General features: G+C 38.3%; 1 protein-coding gene across 1 annotated transcript; it reads left to right on the plus strand.

The window, feature by feature from the left end:
- Positions 1 to 9241: 9241 nt before the first annotated feature.
- On the plus strand, positions 9242 to 22179 carry RBM25 (RNA binding motif protein 25; the record flags this gene model as incomplete). Its single annotated transcript, XM_080707174.1, has 9 exons — positions 9242 to 9295; positions 10046 to 10231; positions 11300 to 11353; positions 11583 to 11666; positions 15000 to 15286; positions 16755 to 16977; positions 17996 to 18085; positions 21389 to 21462; positions 21987 to 22179. The coding sequence occupies 9 exons, from the start codon at positions 9242 to 9244 to the stop codon at positions 22177 to 22179; spliced, it is 1245 nt and encodes a 414-aa protein (XP_080563300.1).
- Between the last annotated feature and the right edge of the window lie 4287 nt (positions 22180 to 26466).

Below are 26466 nucleotides of genomic sequence, written 5' to 3' on the forward strand. Positions count from 1 at the left end.
CTGGGATTACAAGCGTACGCCACCATGCCCAGCTTTATTATTTATTTTGAAATGGTCTCACTAGGTGCTGAGATTTAATAACTTGCCGAGGCTGGTCTTGAACCACTGTGATCCTTCTGGATTACTCAGCATTTCAAGTACTGGGATTATAATCGCTTATATCACACCTTGCTTAATAGATAGTTTTTCTTATTTTGGTGGTACTGGGACTTAAACCCAGTGATATTCTACTTCTTGACTACATTCCAAAGCCCTATTTTATTTTCTTTTTGTGGTACCAAGGATTGAACCCAGGGCCAACGTATACCCCTAGGCTATCCCCACTTTTTATTTTTTGGAAACAGGGTTTTGCTAGGTTGATGAGAGTCTTGCTATGTGCTGAAAGTGTCATTGAACCTTTAATCCTTCTGTTTCAGCCTTTTAGTGTGCCCTCACACCTAGCTCCCTGTTTATTTGTTTGTTTGTTTTAGTACTGGGATTTGAACTCAGGGGCATTCTACCTCCGAGCCACACCCTCTGCCCTATTTTTTAATCTTTATTTTGAAATAGTCTTACTAAGTTACAGAGGTAGGTCCTCATTAAGTAGCTGAGGCTGTTCAGGAACCTGCAATTCTTCTGTCTCAGTCTCCCAAGTACTGGGATTACAAGCATGCACCACTAAGTCTAGTTTTATTTATTTTTTTTTTTGTATTTATTTGTTTGTTTATTTTGTGGTACTAGGGATGAAACCCATGGGCTTTCTACCTCCAGGCTATGCTCCTAGACCTTGTTTTATATTTTATTTGGAAACAGGGTCTCACTACTTTTTTTTTTTTTGCGGGTCTGGGGATCGAATCTAGAGGCATTCTACCTCTGAGCTACACCCCCTGCCCAATTTTTTTGAAACAGGGTGAGTTGCAGAGGGCTTAAGTAGCTGAGGCTGTCCGCGAACTGCGATTCTCCGGTCTTAGCCTCCTAAATGCTGGGATTACAAGCGTGCGCCACCACGCCCAGCTCTCACTATGTTGTTGAGAGCCTCACTACTGAGTAAGTAGCTGAGACTATCTTCGACCCTGTGCGATCTTCCTGTCTCCCAAGTGGGATTACAAGTGTGCGCCACCAGGCCCGGTTTTATTTTTTATTTTGAAACAGGGTCTCACTAAGTTGCTGGCCCTAAGCCCATGAACCTTCTGTCTCAGCCTCCCAAGTAAATATGTAGTCATATTTTTTGGTACTGGGAATTGAACAGAGGGGCGTTCTACCCTGAACTACATCCTCAGCCTTTTTTTTTTTTTTTAACTTACCATGTTGCTGAGGCTGGCTTTCTCTCTTTTTTCTTCCTCCCCCCCCCCAGGGGGGTGTTTTGATTATGGGAATTGAATTCAGAGCATTGTGCTTGCAAGGCAAAAGCTTTGCCACTGAGTTGTGTCCAAACCCTAAATATATAGTTTTTGGGTTTTGTTTTTCTTTTTTGGTGGTGGTGGTCCTGGGATACAGCTTTGGGGCTATACACCCCCAGAGGTATGTTGTTATTCTTTATTTATTATTCTTTATTTGGAAACAGAGTCTTGCTAAGTTACTGAGAGCCTCACTAAGTTGCTGAGGCTGGCTTCAAACCTGGGATCCTCCTGTCCTAGCCTCCCAAGTACTGGGATTACAGGCATTTATAACCATGCCAGGCTTTACTTTGTGGTTTTATTTTATTATTTTTATTTATTTGTTTATTTTTTTGGTGATACTGGGGGTGGAACCCAAGGGTTTTTCTACCTCTGGGGTATACTCCCAGATATATTTTATACTTTATTTGGAAGCAGGGTCTCACTAAGTTTCTAGGGCCTTACTAAGTAGCTGAGGCTGGCTTCAAACCTGTGCGATCCTCCTGTCTCAGCCTCCTAAGCTCAGGGATTATAAGCGTGCACCACCACACCTGGCTTATATATGTATATGTGTGTGTGTATATATATGCATAGTTGACATATTTTAACATATAGGTAGTTGTGAAAGTGCAGCTATATACCTTTCATTTTATTAAAAGGGAGAGAAGACAATTTTTTTAAAGATCAGTAAGAATTTTTTGTTTAAATGTTTTCTTATGCATTTTATGTAAGTTCATGGCGATTGAAAGAATTTTAAGAAACCTAATTCTTTGTATTTTTTTTTCTAGTGAAGATAAAATTGTTTTACTTGCATTTAATTTAATGTTTCTTGGTTTTTTTTTTCTTCATAAGAAATGTGGTTTGGTTTTGAGCTGGAAACGAGTACAAGGTGCTTCAGGAAAACTTCAAGGTATGTCATATTTCCATATTGAGATCATTTTTACCTGTTTGCATAAATCGCTTTTTAAAAAATTTTTTTGTGGTACTGGGGGTGGAACCTAGGGGCTTTTCTACCTCCAGGCTATACTTCTAGACCTGTTTTATACTTTATTTGGAAACAGGGTCTTACTAAGTTGCTGTGAGCCTAAGTAGCTAAGGCTGGCTTTGAATCTGTGCCATCCTCCTATCTCAGCCTTCCAAGCTCAGGGATTACAAGCGTGTGCCACCACACCCGGCTCATAAGTCACTTTTATGTTTTACTTTCATTATCTATTTCTTACTAGAAGAGGATTAAAGACAATTAAGATCCTGGCAAGATGGCCCTTGCTTGTAATCCCAATATTTGGGAGGCTGGGACAGGAGGACCTGCAGGTTTGAGGCCAGCCCCAGCAACTTCGAGAAGTCCTTTGCAACTTAGTGACACCCTGTTCTGAACTGAAAAAATAAAATAGGAAGCTTGGCATAGTGATGCATGCTTGTAATACCAGTACTTGGGAGACAGAGACAGGAGGATCCGCAGGTTCAAGAAAAGTCTTAGCAAGGTGGGGATACACACATTAACCTAGCAAGAGCCTCTTTCAAAATAAAGTAAAATAGGTCTGGAGTGTAACTCAGAGGTATGGTTCAGTGCCCACTCTTCCTCCCTTCCTCCTCCTCCTCCTCCTCCCTTCCTCCCCTCCTGTTGCTGTTGTTGTTGCTGCTGCTACTACAACTGCTACTGCTACACACAGACAGAAGAAGATATTAGCTGAAGCTGGGCATGATCGGAGATGCCAGTAATCTCAGTTCTTCGGAGGCTAAAACATAAGTATTACAGATTGGAGGCCAGCCTTAGTAATTAGTGAGACCCTCAGCAACTTAGTGAGACCCTGATGCAAAATAAAAAGGGTTGCGTGTGTAGCACCCAGAGAGAATGCCCTTTGTTTCAATCTCCAGTACCAAAAAAAGGAAAAAAACTACGGTTACTGATTAGCTATTTCTCCCTTCATTCCCCACTCTCTGAAGTCAGAGCACACTATTCTGGAGTTATACCCAAAGACCTTTTTATTTTAACACAGTGTCTGGCTAAATTGCCCTGGCTACCAGGAACTTACTGTCCTCTTGTCTCAGCCTTTCTAAGTACCAGGATTATTGAAATATACCATCTCTCTAGGCTCTGACTTCTTTCTTCCCCCTCTCCTTCCCCTTCCCTCATTCTTTGGTACTGAGAATTGAACCCAGGGACATTCTATCTCTGAGCTACACCTTCAGCCCTGGTTTTTATTCTTTATTTTGAAACAGTGTCTCACTAAGTAGCTGAGGCTGGCCATGTACCTACATCCTCCTGTGTTAGTCCCAAGTACTTCCATTAAAAGCATGCGCCACACTGAGCACCACACCTGGCTTTTACCTAGTTTTTTATATCTCTTTTGTCTTAAAATAGGATATAGTGATCAAGATGGAAAATTGGATGTAGGAAAAATGTAGGAGAAAAGATTATCAAAAAGTTTTTGTTACTCATGAAAACAGAATGTACATTATTTTTCTTGGTGATGGAAACACCTGGCATCCAACTTATGGACTCCTTGGCCACCTGAGTAGTTGGAAAGAGGTATACTTTATAGAGAAGAGCCAGGTTAAATAGCTTTAACTCTATTTCTCAAATAAGTATGCTTGGCGTCCTTAACACTTTCTTGCTTTGACTAGATTTTTTAAATTTTTTTTATTTTTTTGCGGTACTGGTGATGTAACCCAGGAGCATTCTAAATACCTCTGTGCTACACCCCCAGCCCTATATTTTTAATTTTTTTATTTTGAAACAGGGTCTTGCTGCCTTTTAAAGAGCCTCACTAAGTAGCTGCGGCTGTCCTTGAACCATAATCCTCCTGTCTTGGCCTCCCAAATGCTGGGATTACACCATGCCCGGCTTGACTAGAATTTTTAAATAGGTTATTTTTGGTGGTGGTTCTGGGATTAAATCCAGAGATATTCTGTCTCTGAGCTATACACTCAGCTTTATTTTATTTTTAGTTTAAAGAGGGTCTCAGTACGTTGTGGAGAACCTCACCAAGTGGCGCCAGTCATCCTCTTGTTTTAGCCTCCAAAGTACTGGAATTATAAGCATGTGTCACCTTCTGCTCTATAGTTGGAATTATACATTTCTTTAAGGAGCTTTGGATACTTAGAATAGGATATTATTTTCAAAGTCACATTCTAAGTAGTTGATAATGCTCACTCTAACTTTTGTGGGGTTTGTTTTGTTTTTTTATTTTCTTTTTTTATGTGTATAGGTCTGGGGATGGAACAGGGGCATTTGACCTCCGAGCTACACCCCCTACCCTATTTTTTATTCTTTTTTTTTCTTTTGGTTGTACTGGGGGTGGAACCCAGAGGCTTTCTACCTCTGGGCTATATTCCCAGCCCTATTTTATAGTTTATTTGGAAACAGGGTGTCACTAAATTGCTGAGAACCTCACTAAGTAGCTGAGGCTGGCTTTGAACCTGTGCGATCCTTCTGTCTCAGCCTCCCAAGCGTGGGGATTACAAGCGTGCACCACCACGCCCGGCTTTTTATTCTTTATTTTGAGATAGGGTCTCACTGAGTTGCAGAGGGCCTCACTAAGTAGCTGAGGCGTCCGCGAACTGTGATCCTCCTGTCTCAGCCTCCAAATGCTGGGATTGCAAGGTTGTACCACCACGCCTGGCTTGTCACATTAGCTTTTTAAAATTAACACAGAAGAGTTTCTGTGTTATGTCATTAGTTGTATACATAGGTTCTTTTACTTTCATTTTTTGAATTGCTATTTTTAAATTTAATACCTTTGATTTAAAGACACAATAATGAAATCAACTAGTTATCAAATGAAACAGATGTGTTCAAAACAGACTGGTATCTCAGGTAAAGGTCAGTACTTTTATACTTTAACATCTCTGAATTCAAAAGTGCTTTACTTTGAAACAGTTATAATTTTCGCCGTTGGCTACTGTAGGTATAGGGATTAATAAAATGATTAATAATAATTTTAATTATTAAACTGAACTGTCTTGCTAAATACTTTATCAAAGCATCTAATAAGTAGCAATTTTCCTGATTTTAATTTTTCACAGTTTTTCCTATTGATTATTTGTGGGTACTAAAACTGAAATGGTTATCAGGGGAATTGAATGACAGAAGTAGAGTGATGATTTAAGTAATCCTCTTAATGTACCATTTGGTCTCTAATAATTTTGGTTTTCTGTGAAGTTTCTTCATCTTTTATAATTGCATTGGTAACTCATTGACTCTATACATCTCTTGCCAGCCTTTGGATTCTGTGAGTATAAGGAGCCTGAATCTACCCTCCGTGCACTCAGATTACTGCATGACCTGCAGATTGGAGAGAAGAAGTTACTTGTTAAAGTCGATGCAAAGACAAAGGCACAGCTAGATGAATGGAAAGCAAAAAAGAAAGCCTCTAATGGGGTATGTTTTCTGTAGTGTTAACTTTTCTAAGCAAGCTGAGCTACTAAATAGCTTCCTATTATAAATGAGCATCATCATCATAGTGATGTGCTTGTGGTCTAATGCAGGAGGGTATTCTGTGACTTGTAGTTATTTTAAGTGTTTTATCTACCCACAGTGGGTGGATGACTGTTGGTTTGCTTGTTCCAGGTTGGGATGAAGGTAGTAAGGGAGGCTGGACAAGGTTAAATTGCCAGAGAATACACTGGTACAGAGCTAATTCATTAAGGCAGCTTTGTAAGTAAGTACAAAATATATTTCAACCTACACGATTTTATTAGTTGCTCTATATCTTAGAAGTACACAGATTCTAAAGTGAATGAAAATAAATCTTAAAGCTCTGTTTTATTGAAGTTATTTTAAAACTAAAGAAAATTTTTCTGTGTTGCATTATGATGTATACATTATTATCTCTTAACAAAGCAATACAAAGCTTATACCTGAGTTTATATTGCCTCTTAGGCACCTTAAGCTGAATAGATCCAAAATATATTTATTATTGTCTTCCTCTTTCACTGAAAACAATAGTAAAACAAACTTTTGCTCTCATTAAGCTTTCATTATTTTTCAGGATAAAAATAATTTGTTTTTCTCCTCTATAAAAAACATTGATGTTCTTTTTCTTTACTTTTCTTTGCGGTACTGGGGATGGAACCCAGGGGCATTCTGCCAGCCCTATTTTTTATTCATTATTTTGAAATAGGTTCTCACTGAGTTGCAAAGGACCTCACTATGTAACTGAGGCTGTCTGCAAACCATGAGCCTATCAAATGCTAGGATTACAAGCATGGGCCACCACACAAATACCACCTGTACCCATCATTAAAAATAGTAACATTCTTGTAAACATTTCTGTGGATAAATGTAATTGCATTTGGAACATAGAAGTTTTTCTTTCATAAAAAGAAGATTGCATCCTAAGTTTATTTTTTTTTAATGGTGGTTTTAGGGATAATTTTTTTTAATGGTGGTATTAGGGATAGAACCCAGGAGCATTCTACCTCTGGGCTACAACCCCAGCTCTATTGTCTATCTGTCTGTCTGTCTATCTCTCTGTATATCTGTCTTATTTATTTATTTATTTATTTATTTATTTATTTATTTATTTATTTATTGTGGTACTGGGGGTGGAACCCAGGGGCTTTTTCTACTTCCGGGCTATACCTCCAAACCTATTTTATACTTTATTTTGGAAACAGGATCTCAGTAAGTTGCTGAGAGCCTAAGTTGCTCAGGCAGGCTTTGAACCTGTGCGATTCTGTCTCTGCCTCTCAAGCGCTGGGATTAGAAAAGTGCACCACGAAGCCCGGCTTAGTCTTTTTATTTTTTTAAACAGGGTCTCACTGAGTTGCAAAGGGCCTTACTAAGTAGCTGAGGCTCTCCGGGAATGCTGATCCTCTGGTCTCTGCCTCCCAAATACTGGGATTACAAGCATGTGTCACCACACCTGGACCCCAGCTCTTTTTTTTGGGGGGGGGTCTGGAAATGGTCCCTAGGGGTATTTGACCTTGGAGCTACACCCTGCCCTATTTTTATTCTTTATTTTGAAACAGGGTCTCACTAAGTTGCGGAGGGCCTCACTAAGTAGTTGAGGCTGTCCCTGAACCACAATCCTCTGGTCTCAGCCTCCCAAATGCCGGGATTAGAAGTGTGTAGGATTGGTACGTGCGCGTGTGTGTGTGTTTAGTGATTAAACCCAGGGCCATTCTACTTTGTAGCTATCCCTCTCTCTTTTGTGTGTGTGTGTGTGTGGGGGGGTGTCTGGGGATGGAACCCCAGGGCATTTGACCTCTGAGCTACACCCCCTGCCCTATTTTTTTATTCTTTATTTTGAAACCGGGTCTCACTGAGTTGCAGAGGGCCTCACTAAGTAGCGGAGGCTGTCCACAAACCTCTGGTCTCAGCCTCCGGAATTCTGGGATTACAAGCGTGCGCCACTACGTTTGGCTCCCAGCCTTTTTAAATATTTCTCTTTGAAACAGCATCTTGCTACATTGCTGATGCTGTCCTCAAACAGCCTCAGAAAAAGAAAAAAAAAAAAGACAAAAGCCAGAAATAAAATGGCAAATTAAGTAGGTGATAGGCAAATAAGACATTGAAAACCATTGCTAATTTTTTCAGGCTTTGGGGCAGAAGGGCAAACACGGTTAAATGACTCTTATGTGCATGCCCTCTCTGTCTCTTTTTTTGGTACTGGGGATTGAATTTATAAGTATTCTACCTCTAAACAGGGTCTCACTAGGTTACTGAGAATCTCACTAAGTTGCTGAGACTGGCTTTGAACCTGCAATTCTCCTATTTTAACTTCCCAAGTACTGGGGTTACAAGCATGTACCACCACACTCAGCTTTTATTACTGATTTAAAATAAAGTTATTGTTGATAAATAATTTTAATAGTTTAATTATAGTGCTTTGTAAAGCATTTTATCTTTAAGACACCAACTAGAAAATAGGGCCAGAAGAATATTGAAGAGGCATGTTTGAGAGTAAACTATTTAGCGTGGGTAGTTTTATTTATTATTATTTATTTTGTGGTACTGGGGATTGAACCCAAGGGCATTCAACTTTTGAGCTATACCCTCCAGCCCTATTTTTTATTTTTTTGTGGTACTTGGGATGGAACCCGGGGCATTCTACCTCTGAGCTCCCACCAGCTCTGTTTTTTATTCTTTACTTTGAAACAAGGCCTCACTGACTTTCAAAGGGTCTCACTAAGTAGTTGAGACTGTTCACAAACCTCTGTCTCTGCCTCCCAAATGCTGGGATTAGAAGAGTACGCTAAGCCGGGCGTGGTGGCGCACACTTGTAATCCCCACGCTTGGGAGGCAGAGACGGGAGAATCGCGCGGGTTTGAAGCCAGCCACGCTGGCTTAAGAGACCTTGTTTCTAAATAAAAAATATAAAATAGGTCTGGGAGTGTAGCCCAGAGGTAGAAGGGCTTCCAGGAACCCCAGTACCAGAAAAAAATAAAAATAAAAATAGGGCGGGGGTATAGTTCTGAGGTCGAATACCCCTGGGTTCCATCCCCAGACCCACAAAAAATAGTAATAATCAAGTTAAAAAAAAAAAAGAGTACGCTACCACATCTGGCTTTATTCTTTATTTTGAAAATGGGTCTTACTAAATTGTAGAAGGCTTCACTCAGCCTCCCAAGTACTGTGATTGCAAGTGTATGCCACGCATGCCTGGCTTTAGAGTGGGTAGTTTTATTATACCACATGATACCTTTTTGACATTAACTGCATTATATCCTTTTCTTAGTCTCTAGTAGTATGTGGTTGAGGGCAATATTTTCTTGATTTTTAGTTTTATGCCCTCTTACAATAATCTTTCGCACAGTATACTCTGAATAAGAATTTATTCATCCAATTAAGAAATAAATGTTAGTTGAATATCCATCAGAAATAACTTTTAGAATGGTGTTGGTTGAATTAAATCACTACCAGGTTACTGTTAAATAAGCACATGCCCAGGAAACTTACCTTGAGTAGAATTTCATGCATTGTGCCAAAGAGCCAGGTATTTATATAGAAGAGGGTATCTGAATGTGTGCACAGTATATATTTGTCAAGTAAGTTGATGATATTTTAGAGTATATACATCTGGTTTTAAATTAGAAAAAATGTTTTGTACATGTTCACTTTTTTATGTTTATTCTGTTACTTTGTCATACCTTTAAATCTTCCATGGTCTGAGTAGAGAGTAACTGGAAACTACCCAGTGTTTTCACATGGTCCTATAAATTTTGATATTTTAACTGGATTAAGTTTCTAATCCAGGAACTTCAAATTAAACACGAGTGGTAGTGCATTAGAAGACAGTTGGTTTTCTTCCATAGGATATAGAATTAACAATTCGGCCCTTTTTCTTAAATGATTTTTAGTAGTCTAAATAAGTAATTGCTTATGAGAAGCATTATATGAATTGTGTTATTTTATATGTTACACATGTAAATCACGAGGAAGAAGGCTTGTGTCGTCCATACAGTTAGTTGCATTATAAATTGTAGAAGGAGAGGGAGAAAAGATAGCATTTTAGTCCCTTACCTCTCTGCTGGTGCATTTTGTTGTTTTGTACATATAACTGTCTAGTGTTTTGTTTGTTAAATATTCATGGTGTTACTTATTTGGCATGGTAGCTGTCAGTAAAATCAACTTTTTAATGGAACCAAGGAGATGTTTCGTAGATAGCATGTTTGTTAACTCTTAATGGTGATTTTCATTTTCTATTTTGACTTTTCTTCTGCCTGAATTTATCTTGTCTTTAAAGAATGCCAGGCCAGAAACTGTCACTAATGAAGATGAAGAAGCCTTAGATGAAGAAACGAAGAGAAGAGATCAAATGATTAAAGGGGCCATTGAAGTTTTAATACGTGAATACTCCAGTGAGCTAAATGCCCCATCACAGGAATCTGACTCTCACCCAAGGAAGAAGAAGAAGGAAAAGAAGGACGACGTATGTGTTCAGACAACACAGAGTCATTTATACAATTTATTTTAAGATGTTACTCTTATACTTTCATTGCAGGCTTTTTTTTTTTTCTTTTTTTGGTGGTACTGGGGTTCCTGGAAGCCCTTCTACCTCCGGGCTATACTCCCAGACCTATTTTGTATATTTTTTTAAATTTGGAAATAGGATCTCTTAAGCCCGCAAGGCTGGCTCCGAACCAGCGATCCTCCTGTCTTTGCCTCCCAAGCGTGGGGATTATAAGCATGCGCCACCACGCCCAGCCCATTGAAGGCTAACTTGTAAGGGAGAATAGAATGACTAGGATTTTTTTAATTTTAGAATTTTATTTATTTATTTATTTATTTTGCTGTGCTGGGGCGGAACCCAGGGGTATTCTACTTCTGAGCCATATCCCCGCCATATTTTTTTCCTTTATTTTGAAAGAGGGTCTCACTGAGTTGCAAAGGGCATTACAAGTAGCTGAGGCTGTCTGTGAACCACGATCTTTCTGTCTCAGCCTCCCTCTTAACATTCATTTCTTTTCAGTGAATTTAGAGAAATTATGAACAGCATTTAAAAATACTGAAAATATTGCATGAATTGTATATATACCATAAAAATGTAATACGTGTATGATACGTTATTAAGGGGTAGTGACCGTTCGTATTATTGTGGATTTCAGTGCTCTTTTTGGCCATCTTCAGTTTCCTTTGTGGTCAAATGCATTTTCATTACTTGGCTTATTCTTCATGTGTTCATAAAAGAAATGAAGAAATAATTGGAGAGGATTAAAGAAATTGTGCCATTTGTGGGAGATTTATAGATCAATTATATTAGAGAAGATTGCAGAGAAAGCCCTGCTGCTATGAGACCTTATTCCATTGTTTATTGGTATTGGGGGGAGAAGTGATACTGGGAGATAGTAAAGAGAACAAAGTCATTTTTACTAAGCAAATTAAGAAATTAAGTATATATTGCAAGTACTATATTATCAACAGTCTAAATGTATAGGACATTGAATTGCAGAGTAGTGTGGACTCTGTTGTTTAAAAATCATTCTGGATTTTTCCGCAGATTTTTCGCAGATTTCCAGTGGCCCCACTGATTCCTTATCCACTGATCACTAAGGTTCGTTTAAGTCATAGGTTTTGACAATACCTGTGTTTAATGGTAATTGCCTGATTTGTGATTCTCATGTCTGATTTTTTTTTATTGTTTGAATTTAGAATATTAGATTTATTGCTGTAGATGTTTTTATTTAGTCAGTATGTTTAGACTTGTACAAAGTAATCTAACCTTTAATTTTATATATTGATGTAGATTTAACTTTATTACCTCTGTTTTCCTTGTCTTTTAGGAGGATATAAATGCCATAGAAATGGAAGAGGACAAAAGAGACCTAATATCCCGAGAGATCAGCAAATTCAGAGATACACACAAGGTAGTATTCTTGCTTTTTTCATTTGATACCAATCTAGACTTTTTACAGAATCCAAAGCAAACAGACAAGAAAATCAACATTACATTAGAATATTTTTTAAATGCTTTTTATAGGATTAATTGATAGGTAGAAAAAAGAAACAGAAGACTAGTACCATAGTAAAGTGGACCTTGACATATTGCGCTTAATTTTTTTTTTTCATTTACTGACTGTGCAGTCACCTCACTTTAATATGAATAAAAGCTAATTTTTAGATTTCAACATAAACATCAAGGTTAGATTTCAACTAGATTCAAAGGGGGCAGCAGGATAACATACATTTAGTGTAGTGTATTTCTGGGGGCAGTTTCTTTAAGTCTTAGGAAAACCTTTCTTTAGAGCAGAGATTAAAATTTAAGATTTATATTTGTGTAGATTTAAGTAGAGTGGGGGAGATTTTTTAAAAGTAGATCAGTGGTTACCAGACGTACCAAATTTTAGATGCATGGAAGAACTGTAAATTCCCATAAAGCTAATCTATTCATTGACCCCCACCATTATGATAGAGATCATATGGTGACTAATGCAAGATGAAACTCAGCTTGGAAAGTAACAAGGAATAGGATGTAAGTATGAGCTTCTGTTTTTTATTATATTTATGGATGCCCCCTCAGAAAAATATGCAAAGGGGTAACTGGCTTGGAAATGGGTATTTTGCGTAGTAAATCCCACTCACGAGTTTTGCCTATTTAAAGCTTCTCTCAATAACAGTGCATCTGTGAATGTTCGCTGGTGTTGAAGGTGATGCTTACGGATGGTGAAATGTGAACACTGCATGAAATGTATTTTGATGTTAGAGGTAATAAGTTATTACTGGTCCTCACTCATAGACCAAGAGATCTTTAACCCAGTGAAATTTTAAGTCATCATTTTCTCCTTTTTCAGTTTTTAAGTTTTCTCATTTCTTTTAATATTCCAAGTTGACAATTAATGACATGAATCAATGTTGCTGAACATTTTCTGTCCAGGTATCAGGCCATAGCTCACCTACACAGTGCTTTTTCAGGAAATATATCTATTTGAAAGCACAAATACAACTCTCCCAAAATTTTGAGAGTTAAAATGGTGGTCTCTGGGAATTTATTTTAGAGGAATATATCCAGTTAGGTTCAGTACTGAAATTCAGGACTGAGTAAGCTTAAAAATGGTATACAGTTGTGTGTGTGGTTTACCCCTTTTTGTTTTTATTTCTTGAGCCTTGTTGTATAAATTATGCAGAATCCTTGTTTCAAAAAAATTCCTTCAACTTGCTGTAGAGTTTAACAATCTGTCAGGCATTTTACTGCCTTAGTATTTTACAGGGGGAATGTTAGAATTTCCAAAATGTGTTTTAAAAATAAAAAGAAATCTAAAACAGTTTTTATTGGGTGGTGTGGTTAAAGAGGGGAATTGAAACTTTAGTAACAAGAAATGAGCTCAGTGAACCTTTGCATGTTTTGATATGAGTTTATTAAATAACCACGGACTGTCAGGGTATCAGCGTGGCAGGGGGCGTCCATTTACAGCACGGATGAGTCTGAAGAGAGAATAAGGTAAGATTTACAATTTTTTAAGAATCTGTCCTTTTCATTATTTCTTACTTCTTATTAGGCTCATCTCTTCCTCTTTTTCTAGTCTTTAAAATAAATACAAACACTTACTACATATACTATATCTTCTTACATACACACACACATACACATTTTTAGAAACATTTAATGTATTCTAGATTCACTTAATTTCATTTACTTTGAAATCAAACTTTTGAAATTAATTCTCAAATCATTTATGTAGTAAAAATAGCACAATGAATAATCAGAAATACAAACTGAGTTATTACACAAAAAATTAATATTGGAACAGCTAAAATAATCTGTAAGTATCTACTGTGTGAGAAAGACATTTCTTTTTAAGTGAATGACATTGAGGTAAGTTTTAAGTAGTCTAGTCTTGTTTTTCCATATAAATCTTTATATTTCGATAGAACTCTTCAGAAATACAATTTTGCCACCTTAATGCTTTCCGTTTCTGTCCTATTTTCTGCCATTTCTTATCTCTTCCCTTTGTAATTTCAGTATATTCAGTATTGGCTCTGCCTGCACTCTGCTTCCATTCAGAGTGGCGCAGCAACTGAATATATTTCGTTCTGTCATACATTAGCTTTTCTTTCATAATCCTCTATAAGTTCTCTGATCCATGGGAAGAGGAAAAAGAGTATCTCACAGGTAAGACTGCTTTTTAAAGTTGTTTTAAATGCTTTACATGACTGAGAAAAGAAAAATGCACATTTTATTGTTGCAGTTTAAATTTGATTTTGGTGAAACTAAACATGGAACCAAGGGATAAATGTGTTTTGTTTTTACCTGTTTAGTTTTTTTTTTTTTTTCTTTTTCCTTCTGAGTTTGTGTAGAAACCTATGGTACACTAGTAATCTTTCAGGGTACAAACTTGGTCTGCCTTTGTTATTTGGTTTATTTGTGAACCATGTACTTGCTCTTCCTCCCAGAAACATAGCTTGTAGGCAAGGTTAATCCAGTGTTGGCGATCCATGTCCTAGCACAACATCTGTAAGTTAATGCACAATCATTCCTTTCAGGATGGATTTATCATTGTAAATATATTTTATTGTCTTACAGGCATATTGGCATATGTATTGTTATAAAATATTTTAAGTAAAAACATTAATTATGTACATTTTGCTTGAAGCGACTGATTTTCAAAGTTTTTGTATTTGGTGGGCTATCTGTTTTATAATGGAGGGAGTAAATATTTCCTTAGATAAGAAGGCTGAATTTAGCTTGTCTTTTAGAGGGTGGGCAAACCAGAGAGCAGAATATTATTTGCATTCCAATGATTCGACTTACCTCTTCTTTTAAACCTTCGACTAGTAATCTTTAAGTAATGGAAAAGTCTAGGGTTATAATTAGCATCAATAGTCCTAGTGACTTATAGTTACTCAAAATTAGCAGAATTTATTTTTTAGCCAAGTGATGGTATTTCTAGGAATTATTATGAACCACCACATTTCTCATGGTCATTTTAGTTATTATATAGTCATTGAGTGGACAGCCACACCTCACAAGGTCTCTCAGCATCCAAGATTGGAGATTCCTGGTCTGTGTAGAGTGTATGGTTTTGCACGAAATCTAGTCTTGTGATTGCTTCAGTTTAATTTGTGAAGTAAAACCACAAATATTTAATATTGAAGTGTCAGTGGTTTGATGTTTTTGTTCCCAATATTGGGCATTGCGCTGGGAAAAATCAGAATACTGGAGCTACAGAGTTAACTCTAAAAGTACTTTTATTGGTTTCTAGAAACTGGAAGAAGAGAAAGGCAAAAAGGAAAAAGAAAGACAGGAAATTGAGAAAGAACGGAGAGAAAGAGAGAGGGAGCGTGAAAGGGAACGAGAAAGGCGAGAACGGGAACGAGAAAGGGAAAGAGAACGTGAACGAGAAAAGGAGAAGGAACGGGAGCGGGAACGAGAACGGGATAGGGACCGTGACCGGACAAAGGAGAGAGATCGAGATCGGGACCGAGAGAGAGACCGGGACCGGGACCGAGAACGGAGCTCAGATCGCAATAAAGATCGGAGTCGATCAAGGTAAAGGCAGAGAGGAGTTAATCTTTCTGATAGCTTTAATAAAACCACTTTGTACTCCTTTGTAGGGCTGTTGCAGTTATGAAAAGAGCACTTCCGTAGCCATGGGAGCCGTGGGTAACAATTTCTAGCTATGTGGCTAATTTTGCTATGAAGCCACATTTTAAAGTAAACCAGAACACATCAACTGTCCACTCTGTTCTGGGGAGACACAGTTCCCTCTCACCTTGGGTTAGTGGGCAGTTTTCCTAGTTGCATACTTGGAGGTCAGCTCTAGCAGCATTCTTTTTAGCCTCTCTGAGTGTGTGTGTTTAGTCCACTGGATTGCCAGAGTTTACCTTCCTGGCTTCTGATAATTTCTCTCATGGTTCATTGTAAAATTTTGAGTTATTTGAATTCATTTGCTCGGATGTGGTGGCACATGCTTGTAATCCCAGTGTTTGTGAGGCTGAGACAGGAGGATCGCACAGGTTCAAAGCCAGCCTTAGCTACTTAGTGAGGCTCTCAACAACTTAGACCCTGTTTCCAAATAAAGTATAAAATAAGTCTAGGAGTGTAGCCCAGAGGTAGAAAAGCCCCAGTACCACCCCCAAAAAATTAATTTAATGAGTCATCTTCTTTAGGATTTAGAACAAAACCCAACAAAGCAAAGAGAAAACTTGGAGGGAAGAGAAGAAAGCTTACTCAAGCTAGTTTTGAAACTTTCATGACTGTATTTCAGCTTTCAGCCTGAGTACAGAGGGAAGATGGTTCACTTTGGGTCACACCTCATGTTAGATTTGGAAACATAGTGCTCTTAGTCTTTAGTGGACATTAAAATCCTTCCCTTTCTGAACACAGGTTTAATTAGAGAATTGACATCATACTATATACACATATATTTGTTTATGTTTTCTGTAGTTTACTTGTATCAGAATTAAATATTTGAGTTTTTAAGTTTTAATTTGGTGGTTACTGGGGATTAAACCCAGGAATGCTTCATATTACCCGGCCTTTCTTCTTTTCTTTCTTTCTTTCTTTTTTTTTTTTTTTTTTTGTGGTACTGAAAATGGAATCCAAGGGCCTTCTACCTCCTGGCTACACCCTCAGGCCTATTTTATATTTTTATCTGGAAATGGTCTCACTAAGTGTCGAGAGCCTCTCACTAAGCTGCTCTGAACCTGTGATTCTCCTGTCTCAGCCTCCCAAGCACAGGATTTATAAGCATGCCACTACATGCCCAGCTTACCCAGCTCTCTTATTTTTCAGTTTTGAAATAGCGTCTCTCTAAGTTGCTGAGGCTAGCCTCAAACCTGTGATCCTCCCAGCTCTGTGATAAGTATAGAGGTGTTTAACATTCTGCAAAATTAAGTACTGTGTTCTGGTTTGTGGATATGCATAGTATTTCCTAATGTATTTTTTCCTCTTAGTCCTTAAAGGAAAATATAAAATAGACTGACAGATTTTTTTTAAAAATCTTTTATTTACATAGAGAAAAGAGCAGAGACCGTGAAAGGGAACGGGAGCGGGAAAGAGAGAGAGAGCGAGAACGGGAGAGAGAGCGAGAACGGGAACGTGAAAGAGAACGAGAGAGAGAGCGGGAGCGGGAAAGAGAGAAAGACAAGAAACGCGACCGAGAAGAAGATGAGGAAGACGCGTATGAACGAAGAAAACTGGAAAGGAAGCTCCGAGAGAAAGAAGCTGCTTATCAAGAGGTAAATTGAAGGGGGGGTGTGCGCAACACGCATATTCATGCCTCATGCATGCAAGGCAAGTGCTCTATCCCTGAGCTTGACCTGTCAGTCTTTTTGAAAATTTTTATTTTGAGACAGATTACTCAACCTAGCCTTAAATTTAGCATCATCCTATTTCAGTTACAAGATTAGCATGGATTACAAGTATCACCCACTATGCACACATCCCTCCCCTTTTAAAGTAATTCTCCACATCTAATATTAGTTTTTGCTTTTTTTTGTTTTTGTTTTGTTTGTTTTTGGTGGTACTGGGGTTCCTGGAATCCCTTCTACCTCCAGGCTATACTCCCAGACCTATTTTGTACTTTTTTTATTTTTGGAAACAGGGTCTCTTAAGCCAGCGCAGATGGCTTTGAACCTGCACGATCCTCCTTGTCTATGCCTCCCAAGTGCGGGGATTACAAGCGTGCGCCACCACACCCGGCAGTTTTTGCTTGTTTTAACTTTTTTTACACTTTTATTTTTAGTGCTTGTTATTCTTAATAGGTTATTCACAGTTTGTAGAACCCTTTGTATAAATTTTATTTATTTATTGTGGTGCTGGTGATTAAACCCAGAGGTATTCTGCTTTCGAGTTACACCCTCCAGTCCAATTTTATTTCTTATTTGGAAACTTTGTCTTGCTAGGTTGATGTGGACCTCACTGCTTGCTGAGGCTGTCCTTGAACCTCTGGTCCTCCTGTCTCAGCCTCCCAAGTTCAGGGATTACAGACATAAACCATCACATCCGACTTATATAAACTTTTTTTTTAAGAACCCAGGGGCATGCTACCTCCGAGCTACACCCTCAACCCTATTTTTTAATTCTTTACTTTGAAACAGGGTCTCACTGAGTTGGCAAAGGACCTCACTAAGTAGCTGAGGCTGTTCGTGAACTTTAATCCTCCTCTTTCAGCCTCCCAAATGCCGGGATTACAGTGTGCACCACCACACCTGGCCCTTGTATAAACTTTTAAAGCTTTGACAATGTCTTTTTTAGCGCCTTAAGAATTGGGAAATCAGAGAACGGAAGAAAACCCGAGAATATGAGAAGGAGGCTGAAAGAGAAGAAGAAAGGAGAAGAGAAATGGTAAGACTCTAGATTAAAAATAAGTGATTTTCAGGTAAAGAGCAGTTAGAATTTTACTGCTGAGAAGTAACTATAACTGAAATGTACAGGCTTCTCAGTTCTTAATTTTTATGTATTTCAAGTAACTCTCAGACAATTTCAGTATGAGTCTTTATTCCTAGCTTTCAAATTTTTGCTGCCCATAAGGAAAATTATATTTTCATATTATCAAAGTAAATCTATCAAAATAATATAAACTTAGAAGTTATAGATCATTCTTTGATTATGACTGTAAAATTGTTTAATTGGTACAAAACAGATAAAGCAAATGATTTAGTAAAAAAAAAATTTCCTGTAAATATTGTTTTCATATATAACGTTCTTTGATATTTCTTTACACTACCATATCCTTTGATTACATGATGAATTTTGCTTGTTGTATTTACTGTACCAGAAAAAGCAGTTGGTAAACTTTAACAGTATAAAACAATTGGCATCGTTACTAAGTAAACTGATAAAATGGTTATTTTATCATAGTATTTGCTTTAGTGGTATGTTCCATGTGTTCTGTCTTTGCCAGAATATGGAATTTTCTTTATCTCCAGTTTGGAGATAATTCATCCAAAAACTTCACTCTGAAGTTAGAAATCTTCTTCAAATAGCTTTTGAACATGAGACATAGAATTTTTGTAAGTAACCAAAAGGGTGCATGCAGCAACTAGATAGATACCATGGGTTTTCCGGATGTAAGATCCTCTGATGTCATACATAGACTTATTTAAAAACAATTTTAGAGCCGGGCACGATGGAGCTCACCTGTAATACCAATATTCAGGAGGCGGACACCAGAGAGTCACAGTTCACAGACAGCCTCAACTACTTAGCGAGCCCCTTCGCAACTCAGTGAAACCCTGTTTCAAAAAATAAAAAGACTAAAAAATAGGACTGGGGGGTGTAGCTCAGAGCTACAGTGCCTCTGGATTCCATCCCTGGTACCACAAAAATAAATAAATAAAACAATTTTATTTAATTATTTATTTTTTGGTGGTACTAGGGGTAGAACCCAGGGGCTTTTCTACCTCCGGGCTATACTCCCAGACCTATTTTATACTTTATTTGGAAACAGGGTCCCACTAAGTTGCTGAGAGCCTCACTAAGTAGCCGAGGCTGACTTTGAACCTGTGCGATCTTCCTGTCTCAGCCTCCCAAGCACTGGGATTACAAGTGTGTGCTACCATACCCAGCTAATAAATACAATTTTAAAGCTGGGCATGGTAGTGCACACCTATAATCCCAGTACTTGGGAGGCTGAGACACAGGAGAGTTGCAAGGTTTGAGGACAGCCTCAGCAAATCAGTGAGACTTTTCACCAACCTAGCAAGACATTTTTTCCAAATAAGAAATAAAACCAGACTGGAGATACAGCTTAAAGGTAGAATACCTCTGAGTTCAATCCCTAGTACCACACACACACACACACACATACACACAAAAGTAAAAACTTTACTTTTAGGTTAAAATGGCATTAATTCTCCCTCTTTAGGATATCTTATCTTTTTTCCTTCTATTATTAACTAGGAAGAGAATAGCATAGTAAGACATAGAATTCATTAGGTTGACAAAATGCCATTGACAATATTGCAGAAAAGACTTCTTAAAATCTGCTTCTTATATAAGTAAATTTGAAACCTAAAAAAAATGCTTCTTTTTGTGAGCCTGAAAGTATCCAATTACATAAACAAGTAATTAACAATTAATAAACAATTACTTGTTTATGTAACACAGTATATGAAGTAAAAGTACTCTATCTTCTCAATAGTAGTAAACAGTTTCTATTTTACTATTACCTTAAGGGCTTTCCTTCAGTTTAGTACTTAAGAGGCATGTAAATACTGCAATTGCTATTGTCACCAGACATATCCATTCATTGATTTGACACATTCCGAGTGTACAGCATATCCCAGCCTTCTTTCTAGGTACTGGGTATATCCAAATCACTAATGATCTAATTTTGAAACAAGTGAGTAGTGTTATGTAAGCAGCTACTGTGAGGCCTGTGTATTAGCGTTTGAGGTGTGTGAAAAATGCCTTCACAGTATCTTGGAAGTACTGGGAGAATACTCATTTTGCCTATGGGAGAGATTGTTCATGCATATATGGTTAGACTGGGGAAGTATTAAAAAAAGAAGTAGTATTTGAAGAGGATGAAATGTGTTACAAATTTACTGTAAGCCAGGAATAGTACAGGCCTGTTGTTATCCTAGTACTTGATAGGCTAAGTCAGGAGGATCACAGTTTTAATGCCAGCCTGCAACTTAATGAGGCTGTCAGCAACTTAGCAAGACCCTGTTTCAAAATAAATAAGTGTGGGGGTGTCTCTTGGAAGTGGAAGTGTCCCTGAGTTCAATCCATAGTGCGCGCATGCACACACAACACACACACACACACACAGCACAGTTTAAGCCAAAAACCATCGTCTGCTTTGTATATTGATAAATAGTTGGAGTAATAGTGGTTATACATAACAAATACATGGAGATAATATATATAACATAAAATAGACAATATAATTACATATAATAGTTGTATTGGAATTCTGAAACTAATCGATTCATGTACTATCATGGTTGGTTTACTGTCAATTTTAAGTTAGGTAGACAGAAATTTCTGGGTGGGGAAAATTATTTCCATTAAAACTAAGACATTAGCATGGCGTGGTGGCTCACACTTGTAATCCCAGCACTTGAGAGGCTGAGACAGGGGGATTGCACAGGTTCAAAGCCAACCTCAGCTACTTAGTGAGGTTCTCAGCAACTTAGACCTTGTTTCCAAATAAAACATAAACTAGGTCTGGGAGTATAGTCCAGAGGTAGAAGGCCTCTGGGTTCCATCCCCACTATCATAGAAAAAAATAGATATGCATGATTATGATTTAAAATTTTAATCCTGCGTTTTATTAAAAAATGATGCTACTGCTGATATCTGATGGCAGTGATTTTTCAAATAAGTTTAGTACGGTAATTTTGTTTTCTGAGTATGGTAGGTTTCATTGGAGAATGAGTATTATATTTTGAAGATGTATTCAGTATGCATATTACTATAACATAAATGTGTGTGGTTTTCATTTCACTATAAGTCCTACTGCTACATTGTTCTATAGATAAAAGAATGTCTAATGTGATAAATACCTAATACATGAAGTGTATAGGAACTATAAGATTTAATGTGGGATGGATAAAAAATTATTACCAGTAAAGAGGAAGTAGGTAACCTGAGTGGCTCTTATGTTAATTTTGCACAATATTTTTCTTCATTTCTGCAAAGGCTAAAGAGGCTAAACGATTAAAAGAATTCTTAGAAGATTATGATGATGACAGAGATGATCCCAAATATTATAGGTAAGAAACCTTTGTTTTATGTACTCATACTTGAAGATTTGTGTATATGTGTGGTGCTGGGGGTTGGACCTAGGGTCATTCTGTTTCTGAGCTACAGTCGCAGCCTTATTCATTCTCCCCAGCCCTATTTTTTTTTATTATTTACTTTTTTTTTTTTTTTTTGGTGGTACCAGGCATGAAACCCAGGGGCATTGTACCTCTGAGCCACACCCCCAGGCCTATTTTTTAGTCTTTTTATTTTTTGAAACAGAGTCTTAACTGAGTTGCAAAGGGCCTCATTAAGTAGGTGAGGCTGTTCTCAAACCACCATCCTCCGGTCTCCGGCTCTAGAATGCTGAGATTACAAGCGTGCACCACCAAGCCTGGCTCACTATTTAAACTTGGGGAGAGAGCACATGATTGAATATTTTGCAGAGACAGAACACTTAGCATGGAGTCTTTAGTAGTGGACAGAGGTACAGTTGGAGACATGCTATGGAATAGGTGATGGTGTACATGTTAAGTAAGCCTTCTGATTTTTGCAGGGGAAGTGCTCTTCAGAAAAGGTTGCGTGATAGGGAAAAGGAGATGGAAGCAGATGAACGAGATAGGAAAAGAGAAAAGGAAGAGCTGGAAGAAATTCGGCAGCGTCTTTTGGCAGAAGGACACCCAGATCCAGATGCAGAGCTCCAGAGGGTAATATCTGCAATGTCTTTGAGATTGTCATGTCATTTTTGAAGCCAGCTCTGATAAATCTATAGTTAAGGGGAATACACAGTGTGCTTCATGGAACTTGCTATCTTGTGGTTATTGTTACTTTTTAATGAACAAAAATCATTAATATTGCCAGGCGTGGTGTCGCCTGCTTGTAATCCCCGCGCTTGGGAGGCGGAGACAGGAGGATAATGAAGGTTCGAATATATATATATATATATATTAGATCTGGGAGTATAGCCCGAAGGGAGAAGGGCTTCCAGGAACCCCAGTACCACCCAAACAAAGAATCATCAGTATTAATTGATTGACACCTTTGTTCTAAATGTCTTACAACTAAGATTAAGCAACATTTTACAAATCAATTACTTTGGCTTTGGCAACCGTCTTTTAATGAAACTTGGCTAGAAACATCCCCTCCTTATAGTTTGCACTTACCTTGAATGACTTTTGTATTTTTGTGGTAGTGGGGATGGAACCCAGGGGCCTTCTACCTCCAGGCTATACTCCCAGACCTATTTTATTTGGAAACAGGGTCTCTTAAACCAGCTGGGGCTGGCTTCGAACCTGCGCGATCCTCCTGTCAGCCTCCCAAGTGCAGGGATTACAAGCATGTGCCACTACGCCCGGCTGAGTTTTTCTCTTAATTAAATATATTTCAATCAACAGCATGTCATTTAAAAAAGGAACATACCCTATCTTGTTTAAGAATATAGTGTCGGGCGTGATGGTGCACGCTTTTAATCCCAGTACTTGGGAGGGTGAGACAGGAGGATCACAGGTTTGAAAGTAGCCTTAGCTACCTAATGAGACCCTGTTTCAAAATAAAGAAAAACTAGTCAGGGGGTGTAGCTTAGAAGTAGAATGCCCCTGTTTTGATCCCCAGTACCAAAAAAAGAATGTAATGTAATGTTAAGTTGTTTAGTGCTTTTGCCTACAGAAATGTTCTCTTCTAACATATTCCTTATAGTTTTTAAATGTAAAATGGTTACATTTTGTTAAGTAGGTACTTAATGTTAGTATACAGACAGTTCAGAAAACATGAAACAAAACTGGAAGCAGTTAGTGATCTAGTCTCTCTCTTTTTTTTTTTTTTGTGGTACTGAGGGTAGAACTGAGGGCCTTTTTACCTTCAGGCTATGCTGAAAGCCTCACTATAAGTAGCTGAGGCTGGCTTCGAACCTATGTGAGCCTCCTTTCTCAGCCTCCCAAGTGGTGGGATTACAAGCACCCACCACCAGGCCCGGCTTCTCTCTCTTTCTTATACTGGGGTTTGAGCCCTCTGATCTATTCCTTCAGTGCTTTTTTATTTTAAGTAGAGTCTCACTAAATTACTGAGATTGGCCTCCAACCTGTGATCCTCATGTCTCAGCTCCAACATGCTCACCTATAAACTATTTAAATATATATAAATATTTATATATATTTATATTATATATTTATATTATATATATAATGTTTTATGTTTTTAAGAAAGGCAGACTGCCATGTGCAGCGCCTCATTTGGATGTGTCTGGAGTCTTGGAAGCTTAACTACCCTATGTTCTCCTACAGTTGGACCTTGAGAGCTTGTTTGGAGGTTCTAGCAGGGGAGCGCAGCTACTCGTATACCCTTGACCAAAGACGGTCCTCCTGTATCTGGGGACGGTTGTCCTCTTCCACTGAGCGCGCAGCTTCGGGAGGGACACATATGGAGCTGTGAGGGAGGAAAGGGGCACTGCTTAGCCAGCCAGATCAGCCGAATCAACCCTGGCGGTTAATGGGGTGACAGGTGTCACAGCCAGATCGTTTAAATTCATTTAAAAAATATATTGTACAAGCTGGGCGTGGTGGCGCACGCTTCAAATCCCAGCATTTGGGAGACAGAGACAGGAGGACAATGGTTCGAGGACAGCCTCAGTTACTTATGCCCTTTGCAACTCAGTCAGATCCCTTTGAAATAAAGAATAAAAAATATGGCTGGGGGTGTAGCTTGGAGGTAAAATGTTCCCCCCTGGGTTCCATCCCCAATACCACAAAACTATTAAAGTTCCTAGTATGTTTTTTTTTTTTTTTTTTTTTTTTTTGGTTCTTGGCATAGAAGAGGGGCATTCTACCTTTGAGCTACACCTTAGACCTATTTTTTAATCTTTATATCTTTATATTGAAACAGGGTCTCACTGAGTTGCAAAGGGCTTCACTAAGTAGCTGAGGCTGTCCACGAAGTACGATCCTCCTTTCTGTATATTGTTTTTTCTTTTCTTGTGGTACTGGAAATTAAACTCAGGAGCATTCTACCTCTGAACTATACTCCCAGCCCTGTTTTATTTTATTTTGTAACAAGATCTTGCTAGGTTATTGAGAGTCTCACTGCTTGTTGAGGCTGTCCTTGAACTTTGATCCTTTTATGATTTTTTTCAGCTTTTTGGTTATATAGAAGGAAGCAGTGTTCATGTCCTCATTAAAAGGAATAAAGGTAGCCACAGTACTTGGGAGGCTGAGACAGTACAAATACAAGTTCGAGGATACCTTTAGCAAATAGTGAGATTCTTACCAACCTAACAAAATCATGTTTGTTTTGTGTTTGTTTGGGTGCTAGAGATTGCACCCAGGACTTGGTACTATGTGAGGTTCTCACTACTTGCCTCTACAGTTGTCCTTGAACCTGTGATTTCTTATTTCTGCCTCCCAGTACTGGGATTACTGGTGTGTGCCACCATGTCCCGCTGACCCTGTTTCAAAATGGGAATAAAATAGGACTGGGAAGCCAGGTGTGGTAGCGCACGGTTGTAATTCCTGCGCTTGGGAGGCTGAGACAGGTTTTAAGCCAGCCTCAGCTACTTAAGCCTCAGCAACTTAGTGAGACCCTGTTTCCAAATAAAATATAAGTCTGGGAGTATAGCCCAGAGGTAGAAAGCCTTTGGGTTCTACTCCCAGTACCACAAAAAAAAAAAAAAAAAAAAAAAGGACTGGGAGTGTAGCTTGCATGCACAGGGGTCTAGGTATACGAAAAATAAAGGTGATATATATATATATAATCCCCACCACGCCCGGCTTACAAAAAATATTTTAAAGCAAAAAGCAAATTAGTGTTTTAGTCTCTTTTAAGACAATCAGATTACTTCTTCGGTTGTAGATGGAACAAGAGGCTGAGAGGCGCAGACAACCACAAATAAAGCAAGAGCCAGAATCAGAGGAGGAAGAAGAAGAAAAGCAAGAAAAAGAAGAGAAACGAGAAGAACCCGTGGAAGAGGAAGAAGAACCGGAGCAGAAACCTTGTCTCAAACCCACACTGAGGCCCATTAGCTCTGCGCCATCTGTTTCCTCTGCCAGCGGCAACGCAACCCCCAATACTCCTGGGGACGAGTCTCCCTGTGGGATTATCATTCCTCACGAGAACTCACCTGATCAGCAGCAACCTGAGGAGCACAGGCCAAAAATAGGACTGAGTCTTAAACTGGGTATGTTGCATTTCTTTCCTTCCTTCTTCCCTCCCCTGGTCTCTATTTTGCTTTAAGGAGAAAAGAAAATGTTCTTCTTGGTAGGAAGATAGAAAAGTACTGAAAAATGCCTTTCTAGCTCACGATTGTTTTCATAGTCCTACTAGTGCTCCTATATCTTCAGCTGCCTCGAGTTCTGAGAAGAAGTGAAAAGTTAAATTTTCTAGCACTTGTGAGTAGTGAGTTATTTTTTACAGTTGGGATTTTTCTCTGCAATGTGGAAGTATATGGTGGGTTGTCAGATGTAACATTTGAAAATTAATTCATGAGGCTAACATAGTGTTTTTACTGTAGGTGCTTCTAATAGTCCTGGTCAGCCCAATTCTGTGAAGAGAAAGAAACTACCTGTAGATAGTGTCTTTAACAAATTCGAGGATGAAGACAGTGATGATGTACCCCGAAAAAGAAAACTGGTTCCCCTGGATTATGGTGAAGATGATAAAAATGCTGCTAAAGGCGCTGTAAACACTGAAGAAAAGCGCAAACACATTAAGAGTCTCATTGAAAAAATTCCCACAGCCAAACCTGAGCTCTTTGCTTATCCTCTGGATTGGTCTATTGTTGATTCTGTGAGTAGCAACTTTTATGTTACTGGGAATAATTTTAGAATATGGCATACAAAATTAATTCAACTTACTAATGGCCTGTAAGGATAATCTTAATCAAATAAACTCCAAAGTCAGGTAATTTATACTTGGAAAGTTCTTGGTACTTGAACTCTTCATAGATCACAAATAACTGTGGAGTCTTGGTCAAACTTGTGAATTGAACATACTGTATTTTAGTCTGAAAAATAGTCTATAGGCATAAATGCATCCAGTAAACAGCTGTA

This window comes from Muscardinus avellanarius (assembly GCF_963383645.1).
Source record: "Muscardinus avellanarius genome assembly, chromosome: 12".
Taxonomy (NCBI): Eukaryota; Metazoa; Chordata; class Mammalia; order Rodentia; family Gliridae; genus Muscardinus; species Muscardinus avellanarius.